The sequence below is a fragment of the Aureobasidium namibiae genome (assembly GCF_000721765.1).
Source record: "Aureobasidium namibiae CBS 147.97 unplaced genomic scaffold scaffold_16, whole genome shotgun sequence".
Lineage (NCBI taxonomy): Eukaryota > Fungi > Ascomycota > Dothideomycetes > Dothideales > Saccotheciaceae > Aureobasidium > Aureobasidium namibiae.
Window position 1 is genome coordinate 222,124 of NW_013581193.1, and position 20,568 is coordinate 242,691.

The 20,568-nt window shown below is 50.4% G+C and overlaps 6 protein-coding genes across 6 annotated transcripts; 3 read left to right on the top strand and 3 right to left on the bottom strand.

Moving 5' to 3' along the window:
- Positions 1–510: 510 nt before the first annotated feature.
- On the bottom strand, positions 511–1,338 carry M436DRAFT_53504 (uncharacterized protein; the record flags this gene model as incomplete). The annotated part of the gene is made up of 2 exons (XM_013569087.1): positions 511–1,008; positions 1,054–1,338. 2 exons carry the CDS (start codon positions 1,336–1,338, stop codon positions 511–513), a joined length of 783 nt encoding a protein of 260 aa, XP_013424541.1.
- Positions 1,339–3,866: 2,528 nt separating this feature from the next.
- On the top strand, positions 3,867–6,229 carry M436DRAFT_66315 (long-chain fatty alcohol dehydrogenase; the record flags this gene model as incomplete). The annotated part of the gene is made up of 2 exons (XM_013569185.1): positions 3,867–4,216; positions 4,267–6,229. The coding sequence occupies 2 exons, from the start codon at positions 3,867–3,869 to the stop codon at positions 6,227–6,229; spliced, it is 2,313 nt and encodes a 770-aa protein (XP_013424639.1).
- A 3,607-nt stretch (positions 6,230–9,836) lies between these two features.
- On the bottom strand, positions 9,837–10,907 carry M436DRAFT_84495 (uncharacterized protein; the record flags this gene model as incomplete). The annotated part of the gene is made up of 1 exon (XM_013569240.1): positions 9,837–10,907. One exon carries the CDS (start codon positions 10,905–10,907, stop codon positions 9,837–9,839), a length of 1,071 nt encoding a protein of 356 aa, XP_013424694.1.
- A 1,989-nt stretch (positions 10,908–12,896) lies between these two features.
- M436DRAFT_53815 (uncharacterized protein) lies at positions 12,897–14,931 on the top strand (the record flags this gene model as incomplete). Its single annotated transcript, XM_013569150.1, has 2 exons — positions 12,897–13,878; positions 13,928–14,931. 2 exons carry the CDS (start codon positions 12,897–12,899, stop codon positions 14,929–14,931), a joined length of 1,986 nt encoding a protein of 661 aa, XP_013424604.1.
- A 2,861-nt stretch (positions 14,932–17,792) lies between these two features.
- On the top strand, positions 17,793–18,225 carry M436DRAFT_84497 (uncharacterized protein; the record flags this gene model as incomplete). The annotated part of the gene is made up of 2 exons (XM_013569241.1): positions 17,793–18,107; positions 18,166–18,225. 2 exons carry the CDS (start codon positions 17,793–17,795, stop codon positions 18,223–18,225), a joined length of 375 nt encoding a protein of 124 aa, XP_013424695.1.
- Positions 18,226–18,934: 709 nt separating this feature from the next.
- M436DRAFT_66319 (ribosomal protein L22) lies at positions 18,935–19,913 on the bottom strand (the record flags this gene model as incomplete). The annotated part of the gene is made up of 4 exons (XM_013569186.1): positions 18,935–19,084; positions 19,141–19,328; positions 19,413–19,626; positions 19,911–19,913. 4 exons carry the CDS (start codon positions 19,911–19,913, stop codon positions 18,935–18,937), a joined length of 555 nt encoding a protein of 184 aa, XP_013424640.1.
- Between the last annotated feature and the right edge of the window lie 655 nt (positions 19,914–20,568).

Sequence of the window (20,568 nt, forward strand, 5' to 3'; positions counted from 1 at the left end):
CGTCAGCCCCCAGCAAATCCTCGTCATGTCAAAGCACTGGTAGAAGAAGAAACAATGTACAGTGTCAATCAGTGACGATAGACGATAGAGAGATACGAGATAGACAAAGTAGGTATGACGAGAGGGAGAATGTTTTTAGAAGATAGAAATAATCGTGTAATTGCATATTCTAGAATAAACTCCTCATCCATGGTATCAACCGGAAAAAGCAAGCCAAAACTCCCGTGTCAACCTAGGCACCAATGCCGTATAGTTGTGATGCTCCCAAAATGCGCCATACAGTAAACGAAAACGAAAGAATTAATGGGCTAATACCCAACCGGATAAGTGGTTTCGCTCGAGCAAAGCGTCAATGAAGTGAAGAAAACGTGCTCTGCTGCGACCAAGCGACAGTCAGAGAGAAGCGAGAAACGAAGCGCTCAAACGCAGCATAAAGATTGCGGAAACGTTGACGCTCAAGCTTGGGTATGCGTGAAGCTGGCGTGTCGTATAGTCGGTAAGGTCATCAAATTAAAAGGTGCTCCAGTTCCAGTTGCCGCCAACGGACTGAGCGACGCTGCCGATGGGCTGTTGTTCTCCAGAAGACTTGTTCTGGTTGGGAACGCCGACGGGCTGAGTGAACATGGTTTCGTTGCTGTCTCTGCTAGTGACACTGTTGGTACGCGAAGGACGAACAGCGCGCCATGCACGGTAGTCGGTCCAGCAGTTGTCGCAAGCACGCTGGAGAGTACCCTCGGGGTGGAAGCGAGCTTCTTGATCGAGAGGAATAGCATGAGGGCTGTGACTGCTGCAGAAGATGTCTCCACAGCGACGGCAGTGATGACGACGGTTGAGCATGGAGAAAGGACGAGTGCATGTTGAGGACTTGCACTGAGCAGCGGTGCTGTCAGGCTTCCAGTGATTTCTGGTGGGTGCACCAGTGACGGCACTCTTGGTCTCGTTCCATTCGTCGGAGACTACTCGCGAGATGCTGGCAGGACCCCAGGGACCGAAAGATCTGGAGTCGTCCTCGTCGGGGCTGAGAGGAGGAGACGCAAGACTAGCAGGAGCGACGAACTTGAAACCATCGCTGGACATGTCCATGCTGCTGTGTGCGCTGCGGGGAGGGGTCAAAGACGTTTGTCTCGAACCAGGCAATTCTGTGGGGCGCAGGACTGCAGGGATGTAGAGAGGCTGCTTTGGCTGGCGAACCTGCTTGGCGTGCATGTAGGCGGAGCGGCTGGATGGAGAGACATTGTTTGAGGGAGGAGTGGTCGAATCGCCATACTGAGGCTGGCTGGTGTAGATGTAGGTGGGCGACTGCAGAGGTTGAGGGTGCTGGGCGAAAGTGGTGGCCATGTTGAATATTAGTCGTGTGATGAGTCGATCTAGAACATAAAAAGATGTGTGGAGGTTGGTCGTTAAGTAGCCGGAAGTAGGATATCGTAGGTTGTGGGGAGATGCAAGGAGAAATGCGAAATGTCGGTCTGCCCCAGGGGGATGAGATGATCCAAATGGAGATGCACAAGGGCTGCGAGATAAGGAAGAGAGCTGGCCAACCAGGTACTTGGACAGTCTACTGCAAGGTGCAAGGCTACCCGGGTTTCAGGTATGTCGCGTGAGAAAGGAGGATGTAGATAAGAGGTAAATAACAAGAATTGGTGGCTGTGGTATGTAGTGTGCACACGATGACCTTTTGGGCAAGACAGGTGGGCGAGATGGGCTATGTATATGAGGCCACTCGCGTGCAGCATAACAGTTGACTGGGGCAGATGGGGGCTTGACACGGCACGCCTAGCCTGGCGAGCGCAACAAGGTTTGAGTTACGTCCGGCGGCGGCGCTATGGGTGGTTAGGTGGATAACGAGACCCTTGGCGAAGGGATCAAATGCGACTCAAAGCGCCGACCGAGATTCAACGCTGTCGACCTGTGCGAGCAACCGTGTGCTGGGGAGAGATAGAGCGGCGGGGCCCTGCTGACCGCACAGTATGACATCTTCATCGGGTCTAACGACGAGTCGCAACGACTGCAGCTCTTCTTTGATTCTGCGAGGCGAGCAGGCGACAAGAAGAAAATGCCATACACTTTTCGACACCGCTGCAGCAAAGCAATACTCATCAAATCTTAATTCATATCTTTCTAGCGACGCAGCCAAAAGGATCTACGAGATGCCTTTCTTTTTCACGGGTCTGCATCATCCTGCATGGCTGGCCGCCGCCCCATCCCGTTTTGGGACTGCTCGACTCAGGCATGAAGATAAGCCAGTATGCTCTGATTGGCTGCCTTTGACTGTCGCATGCTCGAACTTCTTTTCTCAACAACCTCGTAGCCGCTACGCCTCTAGCATTCCTAGTGGCGGCCACCGGTTCTCGTGTGAACTTACGGTCCGGCAGGACTGAGGTTATGCTGCAAGCCATCCGACCCGATCGCGTATATGCGCTGTTCGTGGTTGGCTGCACCAACTCACAAGTTCGCAACCTGTAACGGTCCCCGGTCTCTTCGCTGCATTCTTCAGCCATGCGTTCTGGTGCGGAAGCAACATGCTGCAGCCGCGGGGCCTGAGTCGTCTTTGGCGTTTCTGTTAAATGCTTGTCAACCAGGTTTCATGCGAAGATACCACTCGCACTCTCGCGTGTAACAGGTCTGAATGAGATGTTTCCTCCTCAAACCGCCTCTAGATCCCTTCTCCTGACTCTAGCCTCCACTTCCGATGTTCCAGCATCCTTCGTTATGTGCTTGGGAGCAACCTCCACGGGTCTGCCCCGAGCAACTACATAGAGAGGCTGCTTACCGCAGGTTACCGTCGTCAAATCAAAGCACCGACAAACGCCCATACCAGCCCATAAATCTGGCTGCACGAAGCCACGAGGAAGGTTCGAATTATTGACACATCGATTCCACCTTAACATATGGCCCTCCTCGAAGAACGAAAGGACAGTGCTCGGCTCATCTTTATCTGGCTGGCCCCGCCAAGCTTCGTTGCGCATCGCTTCCATGTGGCAGCCCTGGCCGGGCTTGAGACATTGAAATTCAATTGGATTCAACCGAGGCCTTCCGCCGTCCATCTCGCTCTCGGTAGTCATGTCCTTTTGCAACGACTCGGAGTCAGGGTCGGCTGACTGCTGGCAGTTGATATCTATGGCGATGCGACAGGTCTAGAGAGACGATCTAGGACTGCTATTCTGGTTGATGAAACAGTATTCAGATGATCCCAAAATCCAGGCTTGCACCTCGACCTTCCTGTATGACGCTTACCCGGAATCGATTCGTTCTCTGATTGGCTCTACCATGTGGGCAAGGGCAGAGCGAAAACGAATATCACCTCCCGTCTGATTATCGTGTGTGAAATGCTTTTTGGCAAGCATACACCAAGTTGTATCTTTCTCTATCGTTGTGTGGTTATACAGAACAGTTATGAAATGCTACTCAGTCGAGCAGAACAGCTTTATTGTAGTCGTTCATGAAAGATGCTATAATTCAGCAGTATTGATGGAACAACATATTTCTAGACCGCTCCCGAATCTAGGACAGATCTACAGGTACACGCATGCAGGCACCAGCACTTCAGACTTGCTCAACGCACGCTGCTCGACTCATTATCCAGTGCGTCCAAATCCATAAGTCGTCTGTTCTCAATCTGCTTCGCGTTCCTGGGCTAAGCCGAGGTTCGCTGTAGAGCAACGGCAGTGTGAGGGGTAGAATCCGACGCTCATCTCTAAAAGAGTTGCAACTGCACCTTCATAGCACGACGACAAGTCGTTCTCCTGCTACGGTATTGATTGTTTTGGTTTCATCCAGTATTGGACGGTTCGCGGTATATCTCTCAAAAGCCAAGCTACAAGCCCAAATCTCGGCATCAACGGGGTTCCACGTTGCCGCCATTCGATATGTCAAACCAACGTCGTACGACCCAACAAACCCCGAGTCCCCTGTCTCCTTTCCAGGGCGACCAAATCTTGAATGAAGGCCAATGGACTACGTTGGCGTCAATCGTTGACACTTTAATATCCCCAGAGACACAGACTATCGGGGAGATCACGAAGGAGGCTCAATTCAAAGCTGCCGTTGATACTATCAAGCACCATACTAACGTTGAAGATGAAGCTCTATTGTCTGAATACTTGGCAGAATCGGCCACTGCATGTCCAGAGTTCAGAGAAGCAATCTACAGGCTGCTCGTGAACCAGATTCACGAAGAAGGAAGAAAGCAGCTCGTGGGTGTGCTCGATGCTTTGACGTAGTAGACTCCTTCCACTCAATCGTCACTCGGTCGCTAATCTCATGCAGTAATTCCCGTACTTCTTGGCTCCTGACCGGACATTTAACGCCGTTTGCACAACTCTCCCTGCGCCAGCGAGAAAGGGTGATTCAATCATGGGCCACAGCACGTTTGCAAATCTTCCGAGCGCTCTTCAGGTCGTTCAGCGATATGGCCAAGGCTTACTGGACGCGTACATCTCCTACACTTGGTCGTATCTTATCCTACCCTTATACCCCTATCAATCATAGCTACGGTCCAGGTTTTGACTTTCCGTTCGTCGTGTTCCCACCACTTCCCAAAGGCTCTACGCTCGTTCCAGCAACCTTCGAAACCGATGTCCTCATCATTGGGAGTGGTTGCACTGGCGCAGTCGCGGCCTCTGTTCTTGCACGTTCTGGATTAGATGTTGTAGTGGCCGAGAAAGGCTATCATTGGAAACCTAATCACTTGCCCATGTCGGAGAAGAACGGAATGGTCCATTTGTTTGCCAATGGAGGCGTTACACTTTCTGATACTGGTAAGATGGGGATCATAGCTGGGTCATGCTTCGGCGGTGGAGGCACGGTGAACTGGTCTGCATCACTCCAACTTCAGCCATTCGTCCGACAGGAATTCGCCAGAGTGCACGATTTGCCATACTTCGAGAGCTCTGCCTTCCAACAGGACATGGACGCAGTATGCGAAACCATGGGTGTCGGAACTCAAGGGATCAGACACAACGCCGGAAACCGCATGCTTCTGGAGGGTGCGAAGAAGCTCGGTATGCGAGCCAAGCCTGTGCCCCAGAACACAGCCGGGGAAGCCCACCAGTGCGGTTACTGTACTATGGGCTGTGGGAGCTGCGGTAAGAAAGGACCGACCGAGAGCTGGCTCCCTGACGCTGCTCGACACGGTGCAAAATTTATCGAAGGGTTCCAGTGTGAGAAAGTAATATTTGCTCAGGACAAAACACAGGACGGAAAGCAGATTGCTATCGGCGCTCAAGGTGTGTGGGCCTCTAGAGACGAATCTGGCGGTGTATCCGGAGAGGTTTACAGGCGTCCAGTAACAATCTATGCCAGGCGTGCCGTGGTTGTAGCTGCTGGAGCACTGGGAGGTACTTCGCTGCTTCTCGAGAGGAGCGGTATCCAGAATCCACACCTTGGCAAGCACTTGAAATTGCATCCTGTCAACACTCTATTCGGCGTCTTTGATGAAGACATTATGCCGTGGGAAGGTGGCATTTTGACCTCGGTTGTCAATGAATACGAGAACATCGACTCAACAGGCTACGGTTGTAAGCTAGAGTGCGTCACAATGCTCCCAAGCATGGTACTACCATTGATGGACTGGAAATCTGGTTTGGAGTGGAAGGTACACGCTGCCAAGCTCAAGCATATGGCAGGCTGGATCTCACTTGCTAGAGACCAAGGCGAAGGTGAAGTTTACGCTGACCCAGTGGACAAATACCGAGTCAGAGTCAAGTACGACACGTCAAAGTCGGATCAGAAGAATATTGCAGTCGGCCTTGTCGCACTCGCAAAGATCGCCTATATCGAAGGGGCACGCGAAATACACGTCGGTGTTGCGGGCGTACCTCCCTTCATACGCCAGCCATCTGTCAAAACGTACTCATCGGCGATCGATGCCAGCCAGGCTGGGGAAAATACTGGAGTCATGACCAGCATAAACGACCCCGACTTCTCACAGTGGCTCTCCCGTCTGGAACATTTTGCTGTCAAAGGGCTGCCAGGTGATGCTGGGCAGGTGTCAGCTCACCAGATGGGCACGGCAAGAATGGGTTCCTCGCCCACGAATAGCGTTGTGGACTCGCGAGGCGCTGTGTGGAACACACAATCTCTCTTTGTAGCTGACACATCTGTGTTCCCAGGAGCAAGCGGAGTGAACCCGATGATCACAGGTATGGCGATTGCCAGAGGTGTTGCTCGAGGCATCGTCGAAGATCTAGGTCTTGCACCCACGCATCAGTCACCAAAAGCAAAGCTGTGATGCAAAGCAGCCCGACGAAGTGGTTGGGTAGTAAGGGTTCGCTCTGCTCGAGCTGTCTCGCATCCCATGCGAGTCATTGAGCTTGAAACAGCGGAAACCATTACATAACACATATAACTCAATCTACTTACCGAACCGATATTATACTTTTGTGGTATGCATAGCTGGATCAACCAACAAAACGCCATCATCTCTTCACTCTCGCGTATTCGCAACCTATTATTGATCATTATTGCCGGTTGTTCTAGAAGGTGGGATCTCAACGTGGCAGACTGGCATGGTATGACGCCTTCCGCTGCCGTCCACCGCCTCGTAGCTTTGAAACCACGCCGCGGACTGGACTGCAGTCCACGGTAATTGCTCCGAGTTGGAGTTGACACGAGATGGTTGACGAAGCATAGGCGCAGCGCGGATGCAGCACTCGTACGATGGTGCTGTGGACCTGCGATGCGCATCTAGAGCTGGAGCTATCTTTGCCTGACTAGGAGTCCAGTGGAGGGATTGTAGACTGTTACGTGTCGCTTCACAACGCAAGACATGAGACAATGGTCAGAGATGATATTCAACCGCCATCCATAGTACCCACCACTATGTCAACACGGACTCTAGCAGATCAATATCTTCCCCACCAAGCCCTCACAATAGATTGTATGGTTACCGATCTTCATACGGGATGGTCAGATTCAACAGATTGAACAAAGGTGAAAAGATAGATTGTCATCTTCATTCGCTTCGCCATACGGAACAATCAAAGCTCTTCTTTGGCGGCTCTGCTGCTCGGACTACCAACCTTCGGAAGTGACCTGCCCAGCCTCGCGCAAGCATTTGTCGTGGCTTGGACACACGACACCTTACCAAGAATTGACTATGCAAATGTTCCAAGGCCTGTTCCGCCCCGCCGCGAGCACATGGAACCAAAAACGGTGAGCAATCCGAACGCCCGTCTCTGCGCGAGCGAGCATATCCGTAATCCCGACAATTTGAAACGGACCGAGTTCAGTTTTCCTCTACAGCAAGACGCCAGCCAAGCCAACATTTGATATGCAGCTTGATTCAACTGCACCTGCTGATGGCTTTTCTCAAAACTTAGACAAGAGTGTGGCGGTCTAGGGTGCTGATTTCCATTTGCCCTTTTTTCTGTCATGTTGGCGTCAAACGGAAACTCTCAGACCCTTGAACCCTCTGGAAGTCTATTTCCCCTGTTTCTTTTTTGCCCTCCTCGTTGCGTGTCATCAAGTCCCCTCTCATTTTGTAGATCTCAAGAGACGAGACGGGGAGACGGGGAAAACAAGCAAAAGGCACGCACCGAGGGTCGTCCGAGAACTCAACCCACAAGACAAAGACGATCCCTGCGTGAACAAGGGACGGGTTGGGGCTCACAAACGCTGTTTTTCGAAGTGGCAGTGACAAGCGATGGTTTGGGGTCTCGGGAAGCATGCTTACACGGTGCTTGGACGGCAATTGTGGTCGGTCGTTGTTCTCGCTTACTTGCAGTCGTGGTGGCCAACCTCGACGGTCACGTTCGCATTTTCCACAACGAACTCGAGATCCAGATTCCAGATGGCCATATTTCTCGCTTGGCACGGCAGCTTCGGAAGCCAATTGTAAGCCTCGCTGGTATGAACGGACAGACAATTGTGCGGCTACTTTACTGTGTGAGGGATATAATCGGTAAAAATCAGACATTTTCTCATCAATCTCTTCTTAGCTCAGTTGGTTTAGAGCGTCTGACTGTAATTGTTAATTGTCATCAGAAGGTCCTTTGTTCGACTCAGAGAGAGGAGATTTCTTTTTGCTCTTTTCACCCTCGTCTCGAGCAGGTCGTCTTTTTACTCTTTCTGCAATTAATCAAACAATACGAGCTTGTCTTTCCTAGTTGGCTGATGGTTTGCTTCGTCAACTGCTAAGTATGCCGTCCAGTTTTTCGCTTTGTCTGTTCTGATCAACGTCTTTATATTAGTTTTGTAGCTTGCCGGAGCAGGAAGGTGATTCCCAACATGTAGACACACCTCTCCACACCACAGCATTATATGGGGTTAACATGGATCACACAAGACGGAGTAGACGGTATAAGAGAGAATTGCAGTGACTAAGAGGCAATGTTTAATGTCGTTAACTCCCAATGGAGATGCTCAGAGGGATCTGAGCATGTATAAGGGGCGACCCTGTCAGATTGTCCCAGATGCGCTCCATGACAAACACTCGAAAGATTGCATGAGGTCTGCATAAGTAATGCTAAGCCGTCTGCTTCATCGAACTCGCGTGAGTGATATCTAGATTCCGTTTTAGGGTTGGTCTAAGAAGTTCCTCATTGCTCTACCATGAATAGTCTTGCCTAAGTAAACATGGCATTTTCATCTTCATGTCAGTCAAAGATTATTGAGAAGGTGAAAGACTAGTACTTGCAAGATCATCAACATCGTTCATGTCTCTACAGCAAGTTAGTTCGTCTCGACAATAATGTCTCGTTGTCCAAAGGTTCAACAAGCCAGAGAAGAAGAGGTGGCCGTGGGAGAACCTTATAGAGCATACTCCGCTCGCGATAAGCAAGAGCAGTTGATTGAGATCAACAAGATATAAGTCCACAGTGGGTATCAAGAGGCAGTACGCTCGCTGCTTGTTCGATCTGAAGATGACAGTCAACCTTAGATCTAGGGTGAACTGTCGAACTTGAATCCAGGCCCAGAGACATTGCTGTATCGATAGCCGCCTTGATGATTGCCAGTAGACCGTGAGGGCCAAGAAGGCATGTTGCTTGATTTTTACCTATACCATGGCTAGCCTGAGTACGTCGGTCACGTCTTCAGACAGGTAGGCGTTAGGAGAAACATGCCACTTCGTCAGGACCATTGCACCTCCTTATACGCGCGGGTGTGCTAGCTGCTCCCTCCGTAAGCAAGTCATAGTCAGAGTCTCATTCGTTAGTAAAACAGCAGAATGTCGACAACCGAACGCAACAGATCATTGGTCCCAGGATACATCGCTATCTCCACAGCTCGAATTATAGAATTCTGAGCTACAGATCAGGGGCTAAGATGGTGGCTATGGGTTCCTCAGCCTCCCTATAAAGAGTTTGTAATAGGAGATATATAGGAAGATGGCAGTGAACTTAGGTGCCGGCGGGTTCGTGGGTATAAGAGTAAGGAGACGCAAGGCTCGCTGGAGCAATTATGATTATTTTATTTTAGGCCAGTTCCTGCGAACACGACCCGCAGGCTCAGGTCCAGACCGTGATTCAACAGCAAGACTTCAGTTTAACAGATGAGTTGTTGAATATTAGCAGAGATGAGAGAAGTTATTTCACCACAGCTTGTGATTATCCATGACCGAAAGAAGGACATCTCGCGTATAGGAGTATATGTCGATGAAGCATAGGACGACCAGTAGGAGGCACTCGAAGCTAGCGAGCGTTGGCTACTTGCACGGAACAAAAGATACATCCACAGGTAACCAATGGCATTTGTGTGATGCGTCTGTTCTGCAAGACACTGTGCAGGACGTCAAGATAGCATTTTGTTCCGGAAGAAGGAAAATGGCAGCACAGTGCTTGCGGATACTCCAATTATCTCGTCCGTCTTCTAGACACAGGTCAATTGTTATGAACCATTTATCGATGCATCATGGAGTTTGTTCCGTGCAAGTCGCTTGACCGTGAGATCTCTTCTTGTGGCGCACCATAACTGCCGACGTACGACAAAAGGGCAAGGTGATCGAAATCGTCAGGCTGAGGCGAGCGATTGCGTGCAACAGGCTGACAATCTCTGGAACGGAGCTGGCGGATGAGTTCATGGAGGACTCGATCAAACAATGCCTGGTCTAGTTGAACTTTCGCAAGCTCAATGTAGGCCGTGTTGTCAATACGGTGACCTTCCCACTTGGGCTGTGATGTACAATACCACACACGATATACTTGGCCGGTCTCATGCACTTTCCTGACTGTGCGATGGTGACCAGGCCTTCCGTCGATAGGACCGTGGCGAGGACAGTGGATGTGCTTGCGGTAGTAATGATGTAGCGTCTGGGCGAGATATAGTCTACCTCCTTCGACAGCCATGCCAACTCTGGGGTTCAATGTCACGGTTGGTAGTGGCTGAGCAGACTGTAATCCTCTGGATGGCTGACAGACAAGCATTGATGAATCAGACTCAACTACGAACTTGTCTCTTTGGTGGTTAAAGACAGGCAAGGGAGTCGCATAAGATAGAACTGCTTCCTGGTCATCGTTAGGTTTGTGTCGATGGTCGGGACCGGACTGACGTGGAATTTGAGGTCGGGGGTGACCCTTGCGTCGCTGGAGAGGTTCTATGACTTGCGTTGGTTCAATAAGTGTTCCTCGAGGGGAGTGATTGTCATAGGAACCTTCGTCGAAGGAGCTTTCGTCGCTAGAACAGCCATCACTGGAGTCATCGTCACTGCTAAGCACAACATGGTGATAGTCAGGGAACATCGCCAGAGCTTCTTCATCGATGGGAACGCCTCCATCCGGGGGGGGGGGGGGAAATCTTGTCGTGGCCTCTGCTGAATCTGTCGGAGGTGAAGATGGTATCGCACTGCTTTGAGGTTGGTCTGCGTTGTGATCGACCCGTTCCTGCTGCGAAGAGAGAAAGGAAGCTGAGTCAGACGCGTCGTATCTGTCTTGCTCCTTGCTGCGGTAAGGTAAGTTCTGAAGATTGTGCATGACGAGATGAGCGCGATGATTGATAGCACCACAAGAGAATGGCGATGGTAGTTGTTGAAAAACCAAAGCAGACTGGGTCGAGTCAATCTTTTAGCACATACTTCGCGTGCTCCAAGACAGTCAGTTTTGAGTGAGCAATTCGATGTGTCGCGAAAGAAATGGAAGTGACATCTGATTCGTGTTGCTTTCTCTCGTTCGCGGCGACTAATTACAAGGCGCGTGTCTTGAAAAAAGCGCGACTCCGACGCATCGACCTGCCAAGAGAAGTCGGAGAAACCACGGCTGGTCGCGCAAGAAAAGCTTCAAAAAAGATTTTCTTGCACATCTTTTCACCATCATCAAGAGCTTTTGTTTGCTTCGCCATAGCCGCTGCGGCGCCATACGCAGCTGAGAGTTATACTGAAGCTCTCATCATTGTATGGCATGCTGTAGCAGCGCTGGGTCTGCAGCGCGAAAGCTGCTTGTGATAAGCACCGTGGACCGGTCAACACACCCCTGCCAAACACTAGGTATGCATCCCTTCTTGTATCTCACTCTACCCATCGAGGTGATGAAATTCCTGCGCAAAATTCACAGACCTGTTCGGAAACAAACAATGTCGAGAAAATGCTTGGAGACCTTCTGATCTTCTACCAATCACCCTTTTCGTCCAAGATTGCTGCACGTAAGCCTTGAATGCTGACTGGGAATCACAGGTCTCGACCAGCCGGGTCGAACGGCAAGTCGTACGCTACATAGAGTTAGATATCATAATCCAAACCTCGGTTGAAATCCTTCATCGCACTGATTGAGCCGTGCTCTGTACAATGATATTTACCATGCACCGTAGCGAGCCGGAATTATCCTTTTCATCAGCTGCCACCTTCTGCTTCGTTCAGCCATATGCTGTGCGCCAGTGATCGGTTGTGGCATGTGTTGCGACGAACATCTCGAGAAGGCGGTCGGAGACACCGCCGGCTACGCCGAAAATGAAATGCCGACTGTCCACAGTCCATCTTTGTGATGCAGGATCGTGGCAGTTAGGGGCTGTGAATGTTTCCTAGAAGATAGATATTGGTGATACCAAACGCTCAGCCTCTCAATTCAGCAAACACTGCCTGACTACTGAGGAGCAGAAAAGGGCATCCATATCCTGTCTCTGTATCACCCTTTGATGCCGATCTGTTCCATCTTGTGGATTCGCAACAACAGAGGCACAAACATTGCGCCCTTGGTTACACCGTGGCGCGGCGACTCTGGTTTGAGTGCGACCACTCTGTTGGATTATTGTCCATCCACATGACAAGGTCAGTATCGACGATCGCAATAATGTATCGTATCATGTTGATGTGTTCGCGTCTTGAACAGGGACATTTTTCGACAGGCACCATTCGTCTTTCTGAGCTGTCACCGGAGCGTCTTTTTCCAGGTCCCGAGGTCTGACTGGACGCGGTTCGGCGACGCAGAAGCTTCAGCCCTTCAGCTCTGAGCTGACAACCGTCGACACGAACTTTGTCTCTGCCGCAATCGTTGACCGGTACTCAACATAGATTGCACAGGGGACCCCAGGAGGGACTGCAAAATTGCCAGAAGACCAGGTTCTATACTGGTTGACTGGAGAGCGACAATCTCGCATCGACGACCAAGACTAGGCATAAGTTCATCTCTCCAACTGAAGTCTTGCTGTCCAATCACGGTCTAGCCCTCAGCCTGCGGGTCGTGTTCGCGGGGAACTGGCCCAAAACAGCGAAAGGTCAATAGCTCCAGCGAACTTTGCTCCTCCTTACTCTTATACCCACGGACTCGCCGGGCGCCCAAGTTCAACTCCCTTTTTCCTCTTCGAGTTTGCAAGCTTGCTCTTTTTCCCTTTACGGATTTCTCACTCCTGGTCCAAGTTCAAGTCTCTAGGGGAAGTGGAGCAAAGCAGAGCAAACCGCAGCGAAATCAGCATCCGATCATCGTTTGATCGAGGCCCCGTGTGAGAGAACCAAAACAGAGAAAGAACTAACCATGGCGGCTGTGGGCAAGTTCGTGTTTGTCAACTATACTGGCGAACCAGAGGCGGAAGCCAAGCAATCCTTGCCAACCGTAAGACAGCATGTCATGCATGACTTTTTTCGGCGGCAAAGGGAGGCAGATAACGGCCCATCTCCAGAAGAAGATGCTGCGCCAGAAGTTTCAGCTGCAAAGACCAAAGATCCCCGGCGGCGGAATACCAACACTCGTCAGGCTGCGTCTCAGCCGCGCCCCAAGCGCTCATCTGTAAAAAGATCATCACGAGCTCGCAAAGATAACCCCCAACTACATCGCCAGTCATCAGCCTCATCGACCGAGTTGGTATTTCTTCAAGAGTTCCCTGAAGGAAGCCCTCCATCATTCAGCCGGACCTCATCTCTTGAGGATACTGTTGATTCGTCCCCTCCTGGTTTCACCGACTCGATTAGCTATACCGACACATCATCGCCTTTGTTCTCAGTTACCCAGTCTGATCCTTCACCAGGCGTGTTTGAAGAGGCCTCCCCGCAGTCCACTTCTCTTGTCCAGATAAACTCACGAGCATCGCCCGTATTCTTCGAGCCAGACCAGTCTGCGCTACTCCAAGCACCAAACCCTTTTCTGCACAGTCCTGCTGTGCATCGCTGGGATCCATTCAATACGCTTCCCTTGAACGGACTTGCCGTTGATCAACTAGCAACTTGGCACTTTCACCGTCCGATCAACCGAAACAACATCTGGGAGAGCAAAGTTCTCTGGCTTGACAAGGTCGACAGTCACTTCAGAAGGGGTCTTTGGAGCATCGCACTTACTAGCACACCTCTGTTTCATGTTCTTCTGTGTATTGCGGAAATGAAACGTAGCGTGCTCACGGGAGATCGCAACCAGATCAGTTACTTTGAGCACAAGATCGCAGCCATGCGTGCAGTTTCTCAGGGTGTTTCCAGGCTGTCTTCTCTTCCCCAGTTCACGGGGATGCACGGCATGTCTCTGCCATGTAAGTTGCGATGAGCCTGTAGTGTAAGCCATATACTGACAGTCGACAGCCGACGATACCTCAGGCTTGCAAGAAACATCGACAGACACATTCGTTATGTTGGTGGCTATCCAAGTAAATTTGGCCTTGGGAGACAAGGAGTACGACGCTGCAAAAACACATATGCGATGCGTAACCGATCTGGTAACCAAAGCCGGTGGACTCCAATCCTTCGGCTACACACAATGGCGCCATACGATTTGGAACGACCTTAAACTAGCATCGGCGCTTCTGGAAAGACCGATGCTCGAATACGGCCTGCGTCTGGAATCTATGAACTGCACCTTCCCACCCGAAGTAAATAGTGAGGCTCACCGTCTATCATTGGAGACCGTGCGCATGATCCCCACGTCAGATACCTTAACGTCTGAGATGGCATATGATCTGTTCAACCGTCTTCATCAGCTGTGTCTCTCTTTCGACACTACGCTGACCGAAGAAGCTCATTTCCTGGCTGTCGAAAACTCCTTCTACACTGTTGTGTACCAACTGTGTAATTCCATTGCAGACAGCCAGTCACATACCGAGTGCAGCGACACAGACATGTTGGTTCTGGGTACCCAACTCAGCACATGGATGTGTATGCCATCGCTGGTCAACATGCGCGCCCTCTTCAACACAGTCATCAACACTATCCAATCGAAACTAGTCTACCGCATCTGGAACGGTCTCAAACCAGACCTCATCATACAATGGGAGTCTACCGCAAAGCTCGACTCGCTACTATGGATCATGTTCCAAGCTTCATCGGCAGCCATCAGTGTTTGCTCAACGGGAGAAACATGGATGCCATCATACATGTTGGAGTCCTTCCTAACGACCACCCGACAAGTAGCCATGAGATTGCAGATCCACAGTCTGGCACACTTCGAGAAAACGTTAAGGAACTTCCCTTATAGCGAGAATGTGTTTGGTGACGATTGCAGAATGTTGTGGACGCAAATGGGGCTCGATGACACCGGTGCCATCGATGGGATGGTCTCACCGAGCTCGATGATCATCGAGCAGATGTGAGGATACTGCGAGCATTGATAGTGGTTTCTTAGAGGTTGTGCCTCCCACTGGACGCGTTCTTTCTCTTCTTCTCATACTCTTCTCTCTTGACGCACACGAGGCGTCTTTTCGCAACTCACGCAGTTCACCCATCTCTTTTCTTACGGCATACTGTCTTGTGACGATATCAAGATAGTAAACCCTTTTTCCAAAATTTCACAACATCTATCACTTCCTTGCATTCTCTTCGCCGTATCGTTCAGTGCATCGTGTAGCCAAATCCTTGTTCTCTTACATCAATCGTACTCAAGAAAAAGTTAGAGTTACACAGAAGAAAGTTTGGGCGTCAGCCACAAACCCTGGTCACAAGAGTTCGGCGTCGATAGTATAGTGCCCAACCAGTCCTATAACCGCCAGGATATGCAGGGAAAACGTTCAGCGACCCATTGCTCTGGATCAGACTCGCAGAGGCTGCAAACTGGAGTGTATTGAACAAGCTAACCCGACTCCTGCTATGATACTTCAAGTCATACGAGCAGAATCTTGTCCAAGGCGGATGGGCATCTTGCAATGGCATCAACCAAGACCTTGGTGAATTGATCCGGCAGGTCTCAATCTAAGTAGAGTCGCTCAAGGAAATGGAAGCGAACGAAAATTCCCCTGAGGATGACATCGGTCATCAGAGGAAGCTGTAGAAGAGTATTTGGATCACCTCTCGACAATACCTCAGGTCTTCGCATGTCATCTGCTTTGTCACAGAGCTGGAAAAAATGCCATCATTCCTACATTCTCAAGACATGCGGACCATGTTGCAAAATTCGATCGCGTGATGATCACTACTGCATTCCTGTTATACACATCAACCGCAAGGACTAAATGGTCATATCAATCTGTTGCATTCTACCGGCAGTCACTTGGAGGCCCACCTCTTGTTTTGAGTGAGCCTTATCTTCTCATGTAGATGCCGTCAGCCACGAATATGTAGCTTGTATAGCTCTTGCCGTAATAGCCTTTCGATGAGTTTCGTATTCATGGCTCTATTGGTAGATACGAAGTTATAGCCTCGCCGTTCTCGACAACGGGAGCAGTCGAATCGACGGTGATGCGCTTCTCGCCATAAACTGCCACTCCTAGTGCGATACTCTTCGTGACCAACATATCTTCCTTTCCGCGAGTAATAAAGACACCTTCGTGGCGATGCGGCTCGACGATGGCCTTCTGGCCTCCCTTGGCTCTAGCGGTTACAGTAATGTATTAGTATATGCATTAGAGGACGGAAGGGAGCGCAAGGCTTCTAGATTTTGCTATCCTTTGTCTACCTTATGCCGTCTATGTACAATATTTGACAAAATGTACAAGACATGCATAAATTCAAGCATATATGGAATTCGCGCGCGCTTGTCTCGACAACGCTTCAACCTAACACGCCTTTGCAGGTATGCTGCTATGCACGATAGCTCTTTGCGCCTATCTAGTTATCTCGTTGACGCATATCCTGATTCGAGACGCTGTATGAGTTGGCTGCAAGTTTGCAACAACTGCCATAACGAATAGGAAGATGGAGTGTTCTTAATGCTTGTATGTCACGATACGCATAGTACTAAGAATCCAGATCTCTTAAGCCGGTGCATCATAGCACATCGCTGGATAGCAAGTGGCTGATTCGAGGCGGTGAACGTCGCTCGTCACACAGGCCGATGAGCCTATAATACTCCTAGACCCGTCGTACAGATGTAAGCTTATTGCTCCACATACAAGTATGCAGGCACAGCCGTATAGAGTCCAAGCTCTGTATGCATGGGTAGGAATCGTTGACCTTTACAGGAAACTGTTTTGCGAACCTCGATATGCCTTAGCTGTAATCTGACCGGTCAAACGGCTGACTCTTAAGCCGGCATCATTGACAGCCGGGCGATGCTTACTTCGCAGCAAGCAATCGGTGTTGACCGGTCAATGAGGATTCAAGGCCTCCATAATTCGAGATCGACCCAGGTTGCTCAATGCCGAATGGACAAGCCTAGATCATCGGCTGTGCAACACTCTGAGCTCTTTACCACTCTCTCACGAAGTCCATGAACACAAGCATTCAATACGAGCTGAGCCTCTGGTGCCGTGCCGGACTGCACGATGCAAAAGCTTTGTCGTTGTTGGATATGATGGATTCCACCGATCGAATATGTTCGTGCAAAGCTGTGGTCGCTAGTGCCATACCACGATTGTTTCATATGTCGAAGGCAGATCAATCAACGCAGCGACGCCGGGTGCAGACCACCGACAGTTCCAGTTTAAATCGTTGATGGTTATGCAATACTGTCAAGTCAAGCGAGACCAAGAAATCCGTTGGACATCGATCTATATTCAGAGAGCTGTATGTCCACGAACTGCAGCATATTCGAGATGAGAACAAGCTTTGGTCAAGCAATGTGTGTGGCACGCACTACGTCCTGCCACAGGACCTCTGTATGCTTGGCTCACCGCATCCCTTTGCTTGCTCCTGGTCATCCAGCCCACGGACTAATGCATACCACGCTCGAGCGCTTAGTTTCGTCATACCGTAGCATTACGTCGATGACTTCGTATCGCCATATCTTACGAGAGTCACAGCTGAAGCCATTGAGCATGTTGGTGGAAAACGCCTCTTACCGATGCTATCGAGCCTAAACGGGACAACGATCAAGGCGACGACAAGGTGCCATTCTTGAGCATGGAGATCTCTCATCCCATATGTGCCGGTCAATGGGTGCTCGTGGATCGTACAACTGTCTATCGACGATGGTATAAGTAGGATAGTCTCATCCCCCTTTCAAACTGACCCTCCAGCATCAACTCAGTATCAACCATCAACCAAGACCAAACCACTACAACACCCTCAACCAGCAACCATGAAACTCACCACCACCCTCGCCATCTTCGGCCTCGCCCTCACCGAGCGTGCCGCCGCCACCATCATAACCGGCACTTCCGAATTCACCTCTGGCTCCCTCAAGGGCACCAAATACGACGTCGCCTGGATCAAAGGCCAAGACGCCTGCCAATGGACCTTCATCGCCAACGACAGCGATAACCCTTGCGGCAAAAAATTCACTCTGTCCAATGGATATACCTACTACCTCACCGATTGTGGAGATTCTTCGTTTGCGCTTCACAATGGAGATGGTAGTTATAACCAAATTGCTGTGTACAACCCCAACTATGAGGTATGTGTTTTTGATATTGATGGGAGTGGAGATGGAGAGGATGTTGATTGTGAAACAGAAGGATGATTGTGTCAACAGCAATGGCCAGTACAAAGTCACCAAGACTTGGGAGTTCTAGATGCGTCTCTTGCTAGGACATGAAAGCAGATGGTGAAGGATAGATGCTGAAGAGCTGTGTGGTGGAGAAGGAAGGTATGATCGGAGGGAGATGGACAGAATGAATCAGAGCAACCAACACTATTAGTTTGGCCAGACTATAATACACTCTTTTGCTCACAAGAAAACCTATTTGCACTTGAGTTTCGACTCTCGTGACTGCCCTCTGAGCGGCTCGATGAATAGCGAATGACACAAGCAAGAAGAGAGTGCTTACTTAGCCATGCTGGCGAACTTCGATGCTGTCGTCTCATCCTTGCATGTCTTTGGTTTCATGACGTTGGACATATGATTGAGCAAAGACAAGAGAGGACAGTGATATGTAACATGACATTGTCTCGACTTACTGCTGATCATAAAAGGCGACAAGATTGAGTCAAAGACAATTACTGGCACCCATTCATATTCACAAAGCAAGAAAGTCAAGGTGTTTGCATGGGTGCCGCCATCATAACGAACCACAGGGATATCATTTTTTGGTTCGACATATAGAAACGCCGTTTTTTCCGTCATAATGCACACCATGCAAGAAGGAACAACCGAAAGAAGGAAGGTTTGGAGGCAACACCGCTTTTTGTCTTTTGTTATCGCTGGTAGATAGTCCGTTTTCCGTAACCGTCCGTTCCCAGACCGATTCTCTCATCACTCGCTAAACGTCATGTTTGATGCATTTATGCGGAGGTGATGGCCTTGCGGTTGCGCTGAGCGCGCTGGCGGCTGTTGATGCGGACACCAGCAGTCTCGGGGGCCTTCTGAACGACCTCCTCGCCCTCAGTGAGGATCATCTCAATGTGGCAGGGGTTGGACATGTAAGGGTTGATCTGTAGGGAGGATGTTAGGAGACTGTCAGAAGAAACGGAGAAGAGGGAAAACGTACGCGACCGTGGGCACGGTATGTGCGGCGGCGCTGCTTGGGGGCCTGGTTGACCTGGATGTGCTTGACGATCAGGTTGGAGGTGTCAAGACCCTTGGTGTCGGCGTTGGCCTCGGCGTTCTTGAGGAGCGAGAGGATGAACTCGGCAGACTTGACGGGCCAGCGGGCCTTGGAGACACCGAACTGCTTGCCTTTGGCATGAATCAATATGTGTGTTCTTTATTCCCAGGCGGATCTTCAATCCCCATATGCATCCTCGCAGCTGGCAGACTTACCCTGGGCGGTGCGGCCAGTGCTCCCGGCATAACGTCTCATGGGGACGGCCTCGGCGTGGTTCTTGACGTTCTCGAGGTACTGGAGGGCACGGGTGACCTTCCAGCCGTTGATGGCCTGAGCGGTCTCACGGGTGTTCTTGAAAGAAACACGGAGGTAGGAACCGCGAGCGCGGGCGCTCTTGGCGTTCTCGATTTCGGTAGCGGCGTAACGGACCTGGACGAGGGAGTTGTGTTAGTCGGGTGTCGCATTGATTGTTGTGTGTAGAAGTGCGCATGTCGATAGCGCAGTGAATCAAAAGATGACCGGCCATGTGTTGTATCGGATGCGGATCGAAACGAGTGCGCGCAAATTGAGACTGGGCGAAGTGGACAGAATCTGCTTGAGCGGTGCGCAATCAAGCGAGGCAGTCGAAACAAGATGGCCGGTCGGAGAGAGTCGTTTGGGGAGAGAATGCGATGAATTGGACGAAGCGGCGATGGAGCTGTATAGGGACCTACCATTTTGACGGTGTTGGGTGAGTCGGTGGGCGTACAGGGAAAAGATCTCAGCAGCGAACGAAGATTTGAGGTCTATCCAATTTTCGACTTGTGGGAGCCCTTCGCCTAGGTGGCCTGTGCGCACTGTGCCAAGATTCGTTGATCGCCTCGACTTGAGAAAGCCAAACACATCACAACATAAATGTGCTGCTCGACAAGCAAAAATATATTCAAACACAAATCATTTTCATATTACGGTGCCGATGAGAAGATTCTGTTCAATGGTGAAGCACCCGGCTTGTGAGGAAGTCACAGATGTTTGTGTCTTGCTGCTTGATCTGAGCGGAAAGGACCACACTTCCCCCAGGTCTTCTAACAGTGAATAGACAGAGCAACCAAAGGTGGAAGTGAACCTATAGCTACTGGTGAGCTATCTCTGGGCTCAAACAGACGGAAGTAAGAATCTCCAATCAAAGTATGCGCTATGGGATAGCTATAGAAAGGCAAAGATGTATTCGCACCGAAGCCGTGTCCAAAGAGAGCCGACGCCTACCAGGAGCCGCACTTGTCCAATGTCCGAAGCATCTCTCTCTTGTAGCATGAGATTGTTCGGATGCAAAAAGCTCTGAATCTTCTCGACTGGCAGGTGCACTGGCCTCGCTCCTTCCTGTACTGCAAC